At 50.5% G+C, this 8,969-nt stretch overlaps 1 protein-coding gene and 1 long non-coding RNA gene across 2 annotated transcripts in view; one reads left to right on the top strand and one right to left on the bottom strand.

Annotated features, from left to right (window-relative positions):
- On the bottom strand, positions 1–5,161 carry SPC24 (SPC24 component of NDC80 kinetochore complex). Its single transcript, XM_024745919.1, has 5 exons — positions 4,980–5,161; positions 1,707–1,851; positions 1,433–1,537; positions 1,212–1,288; positions 1–223 (listed from the first exon to the last, which is right to left on the bottom strand). The coding sequence occupies exons 1-5, from the start codon at positions 5,137–5,139 to the stop codon at positions 117–119; spliced, it is 594 nt and encodes a 197-aa protein (XP_024601687.1). The 5' UTR covers positions 5,140–5,161; the 3' UTR covers positions 1–116.
- Positions 5,162–5,400: 239 nt separating this feature from the next.
- LOC112400239 (uncharacterized) overlaps positions 5,401–8,969 on the top strand; it is an 8,097-nt gene continuing 4,528 nt past the window's right edge. The window contains exons 1-2 of the long non-coding RNA XR_003003379.1: positions 5,401–5,727; positions 6,467–6,674. This is a non-coding gene — a long non-coding RNA (uncharacterized LOC112400239). The remainder of the gene's footprint in view (positions 5,728–6,466; positions 6,675–8,969) is intronic.

Genomic DNA, 8,969 nt, shown 5'->3' with positions numbered 1-8,969 from the left:
TCAGTTACGTATAAACATTTAATTTTAAGCTGATCTCACCACTGAGGCACTGACCACCCACCACGGGCCGATTCCCACTGTGTGGGACTGTACGATGCAGTCCTAGAGGCTCCTGGCTACCACTCTGTGTCCACCAAGCTCCAGAGATAGTCACTGATGAATTTCTTGGAGAGCTGGGTGCTGTCCAGGTGGATGGGCTGAGCAACGCTGGGGCCATGATGGACTGAGGGTGCATATGTAAGGGAAACCCAGCACACATGGCCCTCCCTCTCCCCCCACGACAAAAGGACACTGCCTTTAAATTGTTATTATTAAGATAATTAGAGACTGAAAGACATTTTCATGAACAGAAAGTTAAGATAATGAACTGTCTTTTTTTAAATTGTGATAAAATACATATAACATTATATTTGCCACCTTAAACATCTGAAAGTGCCCAGTTCAGCGGCATTAAGCCCATTCATGTTGTTGTGCAACTATCATTACCACCTCCACAACTCTTTTCATCTTGCAAAACCAAAGCTCTGTCTCCATTAAACACTGACTCCCCCTCCTACGTTCTGTTTCCATGAATCTGACTCCTCTAGGGACCTCATGTAGGTGGTATCATACAGTACTTTTTTTTTTTTGCCGTACGCGGGCCTCTCCCTGCTGTGGCCTCTCCCATTGCGGAGCACAGGCTCCGGACGCGCAGGCTCAGCGGCCACGGCTCACGGGCCCAGCCGCTCCGCGGCATGTGGGATCTTCCCGGACCGGGGCACGAACCCGTGTCCCCTGCATCGGCAGGCGGACTCTCAACCACTGCGCCACCAGGGAAGCCCACAGTACTGACTTTTTGTGTCTGGTTTATTTCAACCAGCAGATTATGTTCCAGGTTCATCCATGTTGTAGCATGTGCCCGAATGTCTTTCCTTTCTAAGGCTGAGTAATATTCCACCGTATGGATGGACCACATTTTGTTCATCTGGTCACCTGCTGACCGACACTTGGGTTGCTCCCACCTTTTGGCTTTTGTGAACAGTGCTACTGTGAACATGGATGTACAAACATCTGCTCAAGTCCCTGCTTTCAATTCCTTCGTGTGTATCCCCAGAAGTCGACCTGCTGGGTTATGTGTTTATTCTGGATTTTTTAGGATCTGCCATAGTGTCTGCACCGTTTAAGATTCCCACCAACAGTGCACAGGGTTCCACTTTCACCACAAAGGATACTGCCTTTGATCGTCCCCGGCTCACATTCATAATCCCACTCAATTTTACTAATTCGGCGATAAAGTTGAGCCACATACCTGCGTGAGAAGACAAAACAGAGAGAGAGAGAAAGAGAGAGAGAGAGAAGTTACTCCAGCGTCGACTCCAACAAAGAGCTGTGGGCTGCGTGCACACACGCGCGCGCACACACACACACACTCACACCGCGTCTGTGGACCTACACGGCTGAAGGGATGGTGACTGTCGTGTCTTCGTCAACCTCCCTCTCTTGTCTTTCAAGATCAGTCTCGATCTCCTTGAGCTCCTCCAGCTCCCTGCTGAGCTGAGTACACAGGCAGTTAAGGACTCCTGGCTTTGGAGGGAGGGCTGCCCACGTGCTCACACCAACCCCCATCAGGCCCGGGGCTGCTGGCTCCAGGTGTGCTCTCTAGAGTGAACAAGGGCATCTTGGGTGAGGCTGGGGCCCGGCTGTCCTGCACACACAGGAAAGGATATAGGAGGCTGGCCTTCAGACGGGCGTCCTCCTCGCTGGCCCTCTGAAGCTCGGCTTCAAGCTGCTGCAACTCGGCGCTGCCCTGGTGTGCCTGCTCCTTCGCGTTGAGGAGGCTCTGGGCCACCTCCTTCTCCGCAGTGAGGACCTCTGCAGGGCAGGGAGAAGTCTGCGCTCCTCAACTCGGGCTCCCCAGGAGAGCCCCGGAGCAGAGGGCGGCCTCAATGCCCCCATCTATGGCCACGTTCCCACTTCCATCTCTAGCTCCCTGACCCATCGTTCTATTTGCAAATGCCCGCCTGAGAGTCCCACCTGGACCTGGCACACGTGCTTCCATTTCACCGAAATCACACTTGAATCCATCCAAAGTAATAAAGCCTGGTCCTTGTTTGCACACCTAGTCTTAATTTATGACGGCACTCTCGACCCCATTGTCCAAGCAACAAGCCTGGGACTCACTTTCTGGATCCAGTTAGCCATCCTGTCTGGCAGGACCCTTTCTTCTGCGTGCTGGTCCTTCATGCCTCCAGGACCACCCCAAAAACCTCCCGGCCGTGTCCTGCTTTGGTCTCTCCCGTTGCCCATCCTTTCTGCTCTCTGCCTTCAGAGCAGCTGTGTCAGAGGCCAAATGTTAAGTCGCTCCCCTGATCAAAGACCTCCCGTGGCTCTCCAGGGTCTCCAGGATAACGTCCAGGTCTTTTTGGGCACCTTCGGCATCCCTGCCAACCTCCTCTCTCCCTGCTTTTTGCCCCGCCATGTGCTTTTCCCTTTGCTCTGGCTGCAAAGATGCCTCGTCATTGTGCAGACACGCCATGTTTTTTCAGTCCTGGGCCCCTGCCTGCCGGTCTTCCAGGGACCTGGACCCCTGTGTCCCTGCCCACTGGTGCATCATTCCCAGCATTAAGGCCTTCTGGATAACGCCTGACTCAGGCGGCTGGACACTCTCTTCTCCCTCCTGCGGCGAGACTGTGCTCCCAGGACAGCCCTTATCACACTGGACTATTTATTCCCAAGTCTCTCTTCTTCAAAGCACAGATTGCATCTTAAAATCACCGTACATCGCCAACACCTACTCAGAATAAACACATTTTGAACAAAACATCCAAAAAGATCAAAAACACCCTAAGAAGGTTACTGTGTTCCTTCCCACAGAGTCAGAGAAACCTGCCAACTCAGAGAAGGCACAGATGAAAATGCTTCTTAAAGGGCCAGTGTTTAAGTGTTTATAAACTTATATTAAGTTAATTTTTAATCAAAGCACCACATGTCTATGGTTGTGAAAATTTAAACACACACACACACACACACACACACACACACACATAACCCTCTCTAAGCCTCTCCAACCCTCTGAAGCAGCCACTTAAACTCTTCACTGTTTTCTCTGGCATCGACCTTCATATTTCTAAATAATTTGCTTATGCTGCTATTTCTTGATCTGTCTGTGTTAGACGGTGCCTGCTGACTTCCTGTTAGGAGAGCTGAGGGTCTGGCTCTCTTTTGCAGCCTTCCCGCCCCTTCTCCACTCACCCTCCGAACAACAACCAAGTCTCCTGGGATGATCTCTTCCCCATGGACGTTCATTATAAGCTGTCGTTACCCGAATGTGTGCTAAGTGCCACAGGTGACCACGGAGCCCCAACTCACTGAACTCTCACCACTCTCTGAGGGTGGCTGAACCCCTCCCCCGATTTGAGAGGCGATGAGCAGAAGCCCAAGGTCCAGTGGCTTGTCCACACACTTAGCTCTGAAGCTGGGATCTGAACTGGATCCTTTTGATCGAAACCCCAGCTCCCTAGAACACCGACTCTTGTCTCCCTGCCCCAAATCCCTCCGTTCTTCTGAAACCCAGGCAGGTTGGGTGATGTGGAGCTTCTCCTCAACCATCAGTGAAAGGGGAGTTAATGGAGCGGGAGGGGAGGAAAGAAAGGAGAGAGAAGGAAGGAGGAAGGAGAAAAGAGCAGAAGACCCTGACCAGGACATCTGTTGTGCTTAGCCTAACATCCAAACTCCTCCTGGGGGCTCACAGGCTGGCAAGTCTGGCCCCTGACTTGTAATTGTCAAAAGGCATTACAAATCCCTGGCACTGAAACCACAGTGGAAAACTAGATGACAGTTCCTCAGAAAAATTAAATATCAAATTACCATCTGATCCAGTATTTCCACTTCTGGGAAAATACAAAGAAGAATTGAAAGCAGGGACTCAAAGAGATATTTGTACCCTCATGCTCATAGCAGCATTACTCACAATAGCCAAGGGGTGGAAGTGTCCCAAGTGTCCAGTGATGGATGAATGGATAAACAAAATGTGGCGTATCCATACAATGGAATACTGGAGATGATGGTGGTGATGGTCACACAACAATGTGAATGTACTTAATGCCACTGAACCGGACACTTGAAAATAGTTAAAATGGTAAATCTTAGGTTTTGTCAATTTTACCACAATAAAAAAAAGTTTGAAGCCTTTAAAAGACAAAAACAAAAAACCCCTGATGCTGAGAAAAGCTGCAACAAGGGCAGCTCCTATGCCCCTTTTAAGGGCACAGTGCTGTGCAAGCATCATCTCCATGAATCTCACTTTGATCCATCAAGGGGTGCTATCAGCAACCCCATTCCACAGATGAGGAAACTGAGGCTTGAGAGGGAAGCACTGGACTGGGACAAGAGGGTTCATGAGTTAACAGCTGAAATCCTTAGCCCATCACCTCCTGACAAATCCATTTTTCTTGTTTATCCTCTGCCTCACCCCACTAGAATATTAGCTCTACTCCCACCCCAGGGATTTTGTTTGCTTTGTTCCCGGCTGTCACCCCATGACTGGCACTATGCCTGGACCCAGCAGGTGCTCAGTAAGACATGTGAACAATCTCAGCAAGAAGATGCGGACTATTTATTATTACAACCATTTCATGGGAAACAGAGGCATAGCAAGGTTAAGTAAGTCACCTCAAATCTCACAGCTGGGAAGTGGCGGTGCTGGGATTCAAACTCGGCGCTTTGACCCCTGAGCCCCAATTCAAACCCTGAGTCCCAGCTCCTGCTCACAGCGCGTCAGACCTACATTCACCACTAAACCCCTGGGAGGTGGCTGCTGTCCTGAAGCCCATTTCATGGGTGGGGAAACCGAGGCTCAGACGGGACAGTGCTCATCCGCCGGTCGCACGGGGTAGCGGATGGGGCGCCCAGAAGGGAGGAGGCTTGAGGCCGGTCTGGTCACCACCACCACCACTCGGGCCCGACTGCCCGCCGCCCCCCGCCCCCGACCCGGCCTTCACCTCGCAGCCGCTGTTCGGCACCGTCTTGCGTCTCCAGCAGCCGCTCCACCACCTGCTCGTGGCGCCTCAGCAGCCGCCGTTGCTGCGCCTCGGCGCGGTTGGCACCCAGCAGGCTCAGCAGCCCCTGGCTCACCTCCTCCATGTCGCGGAAGGCCGCCATGACTACACTAGGACCAATCCCGCGCAAATTTAACTGCCCGCTGGGCCCCGCCCCCTTCCCGGAGAGGCCCGTTTCCATTGGGTTTAGCCCACGTCAGTCATCAGCCAATGAGGGAGGCCCCATCTAGTCGGACTAGTGCGCCTGCGCCGGCTCCTCTGTCAGCCATTGGCGACGGCCAGTCTGCGTAGGGAGCGTGGGGGGCGCCTCCGGAGTCCTGCCTGATGCGCCTGCGCAGGCTGGAAATCTGCTGCAAGAGCTTCAAGCTGTTTCTTTCCGCGTCCGGTGCCTGCTGCGAGCAACGCGCTGTTCTAGGGACGAAGCCGAGAACTACTTCTCGTGGAGCTGAGGTTCAGCGGTGTGTGTGTGGGACACTCACAATAAACATCATAAATAAGTAAATTCTCTAAGAGGCTGCGTAGCAAAATGGAGTCTGCATCCAGATTTATTGGGTTTCAATCCCAGATTTGCCACTTACTAGCTGTGTTACCCCGAGCAGATTGCTTCATCCTTCTGTGCTTCACTTTCCTCCTAAGTTAAATGAGGATCATCATAGTGTCTACTTCAGAGTTGGTGTGAGAGTTGAATGAGGTCAGTGTCTGGTATTCAGTACGTGCTTTATAGGTGTTAAATAAAAAATACGTAGAAGGCTAGTGGGTGAGGTGTTTGATTCTCACCGAACACCATGCTGTGTGCGGGGTTACGGTTGAGGAAAGACAAACTGTTCACCTTTGTGACATGTCCCTCAAATGAGGTGAAGAGGGCTTCCCTGGTGGCACAGTGGTTGAGAGTCCGCCTGCCGATGCAGGGGCCATGGGTTCGTGCCCCTGTCCGGGAAGATCCCACATGCCGCGGAGCGGCTGGGCCCGTGAGCCATGGCCGCTGAGCCTGCGCGTCCGGAGCCTGTGCTCCGCAACGGGAGAGGCCACAGCAGTGAGAGGCCCGCGTACCGCAAAAAAAAAAAAAAAAAAAAAAAAAAATGAGGTGAAGAAATAAGCGGGTCATGACCAGCATTTTCAACAAAATACAATGGAGAAAAAAATCAGTGCATTGTGTACAGAAAGCTAAGTATTGTTTTGGGAAACTCCCCCCATTTGTCTACTGGGTGTGGAAGATTGTATTTTCCAAAAAATGGCTACAGAAATAGTTCCAATTTTGCCAGTCCCTATCAAGAGGCAGACTCCAATTCTTCACTTGAACTTGAGTAGGATTTGTTTAAGAAACAGAATGTGGCAGGAGGGATGCCGTGTGAATTCCAAGTCTAGGTCAGAAACTAGAATACATCTTTTGCCTGGTGCTAGCTCGCTCTCTCCCTCTTTCTCAATTCCAGGATACTCTGAGCCCAGCTGCTATGTTGTGAGGAAGCCCAAGCCATGTGAGGAGTCTCCCAGATAAGGTCCCAGCTGAAACCAGCATCAACCACCAGAGAAGTGAGTGAACATTGAGATGATTCCGGCCCCCAGGCTTTGAGCCGTCCCAGCTGACACCAAGAGGAGCAGGGAGAGAACTGTTCCCATCAAGCCCGGCCCAAACTGCAGGTTTGTGAGCAACATCGATGCCTTTGTTTAAAGCCAGTAAACTTGGGGGTAATTTGTGATGCAGCCATAACACCTGTATCACTGGGTCACATGTGAAATTTGTATCTTACTGTGGGTTGTGTAAAAAATCATTGAAAGCCACAGCTGTAGTGGCAAGTCCTCACAGTAAGCAAAGAAACAGATGAACAGAATCATTTTAGCCAGGAACACCTGCTACAGGGAATAAACCAGGGTCATAGGACAGAGTCACCAGAGTTGGGGCAGGGGAGGGAATTGGCTTTAGGTTACGTGGTCGGGGATGGACTCCCAGAGAAGGGGACATATGAACTGCGACCTGAGTGATGAAAAGGAAACAAAAAGGAAACAAAGCACCAGGCAGAGGAAAGAGTAAGTTCAAAGGTGTTAAGCAGGGAAGAGCTATGGAGTGGATTGGCTCCAGATCTTCCGGAGTCAAGAGAACTTGCCCGCAAGACTGGATTCCATCCTTCTCTGAGGAAGAGAAAGGATGCTTCTGGGTGTTTGGCCCAAACACCTGTTGGGTGGTGGGTGGTGGTGGTGGTACTGGTGGCCAAGGCGGGTAAGGGAGCAGGCTTGGAGGTGGAGGGCTGCGTGAAATGGAAAGCTTGGGGAAGTTCCCAGTGCCTGGAGGCTGACCACGTGGAGCTACCAAGAGGGTAGTTGCAGGACTTCCCTGGCGGCCCAGTCGTTAAGACTCCGTGCTTCCACTTCAGGGGACGTGGGTTCAATCCCTGGTCAGGGAACTAAGATCTCGCATGATCCACGGCGTGGCCAAAAAAAGAAAGAAAAGAAAAGGTAGTTGCTTGGCTATGAGTCTGCAGAGACATTTGAGCTGCAGATAAAAATCCGGGCGTCGTCAGGGTGCAGCCAATATCAGGTGACAGCTCTCCTCGGGGAGAGTATGGAGAGGACAAGGTCTGAGGACTAAGTTCTGAGACCCACCAATTGCAGACGTTGGAGAAGAGAGGAGAAGCCGGCCAGATTGAGAAGGCACAGCCAGGGAGAGAGGAGAGAAACTACAGCAGAGGCGTCAAGATTTCCACTGACCATCCAGAATCTGACAGGTCCCCAAGCCCAAGCCTGGAGCCACCTTCCTCCTTAGAGCTTACTTTCATGGGATAATTTTTGCCAAGACCCCAGGGACTGCTCATGTTGTAATATTTTTACAGCGATCATGGAGCTGGGGACACCCTAAGACTAATATATTTATTTAGTCTTCCCCGGGTCACAGATTCCTTTGAAATCTAATGAGAGTAATGAGACAGGCTCTTCTTTGAAAAACGTACCCAACAGGCACACATTTTTGGATTTCAGGACCCCAGAAGGCCATCCCCAGATTTTCAGGTTAAGAAGCTCCACAGCCTTTATCTCATAGGGTGGCTAGCAGATGTATAAGTGATGACACCTTAGTTTCCTGCAAAAATGTCGGTGTCCGGGCATGGAGCTGGGTCTCCAGAGTCAGCGCTTATGGCATCGCTCACCGTCCCGTTAGCTGAGCATTTGATGCTGAGATTGCTCTGTCACCATCAGCTACGTGACCTTTGGTGGCAGGGGCTGGCCTTCTCTGTGCCTAAAGGCGGGCACAGTGCTGAGTGAGGTGAAGAAGAGATAAGACCATGGGTTCCGTTTCTGGCTCTGCAGTTCACCTATGACCGTGGCAAGTTCTTAACCTTTCTAAGTCATGGGCTAATGATAGCTCTCTTATCAGCTGGGAAAGGTTTTTCAAGAGTTAAGCCATTCCAGGTTGCACAACCAGAGCCTGAAATATATAAATGCTCGTGTCAAAAAGGCCACTCACCTCACTTCCAAAAAATAAAGAGAAAACCACTCACAGCCATTAGGATGGCTACTATTTAAAAAAAAAAATCAGAAAATAACAGTTGTTGGTGAGGACATGGAAAAACTGGTTGGTGGGAATGTAAATTGGTGCAACTTCCCTGGAAAAAAACACTGGCTATTCCTCAAAATACTGAAAACAGAACTACTGTATGACCCAGCAATTGTACTTCTAGGTATATACCCCCCAGATTGAAAGCTGGGACTTGAAGATGTTTGTATAACCAGCATGATTGACAGTAGCCAAAAGTTGGAAGCAACCAAGTGTCCACTGATGGATGAATGGATAAATAAAACGTGGTGCATGCAAACAGTGGAACAGCATTCAGTCTTTAAGTAAGGGAATTCTGCTACATGCTACAATGTGGATGAATCTTGAGTATATTATGCTAAGTGAAATAAGCCAGCCATAAAAAGACAAATACTGCACGATTCCACTTA

Source organism: Neophocaena asiaeorientalis, unplaced genomic scaffold (assembly GCF_003031525.2).
Source record: "Neophocaena asiaeorientalis asiaeorientalis breed wild unplaced genomic scaffold, Neophocaena_asiaeorientalis_V1.1 scaffold357, whole genome shotgun sequence".
NCBI classification, from domain to species: Eukaryota; Metazoa; Chordata; class Mammalia; order Artiodactyla; family Phocoenidae; genus Neophocaena; species Neophocaena asiaeorientalis.
Note: the sequence above shows the minus strand (reverse complement) of the source record. Positions and strands in the feature narration are given on the sequence as shown.

Bases quoted from the DNA above. Each gene is read 5' to 3' on its own strand.
- SPC24 (XM_024745919.1), bottom strand. From the start codon at position 5,139: ATGGCGGCCTTCCGCGACATGGAGGAGGTGAGCCAGGGGCTGCTGAGC. The intron at 1,852-4,979 runs GTGAAGGCCGGG...CCTGCCCTGCAG, and splicing joins TGCCGAACAGCGGCTGCGAG to AGGTCCTCACTGCGGAGAAG. The intron at 1,538-1,706 runs ATATCCTTTCCT...CTGCCTGTGTAC, and splicing joins CGTCTGAAGGCCAGCCTCCT to TCAGCTCAGCAGGGAGCTGG.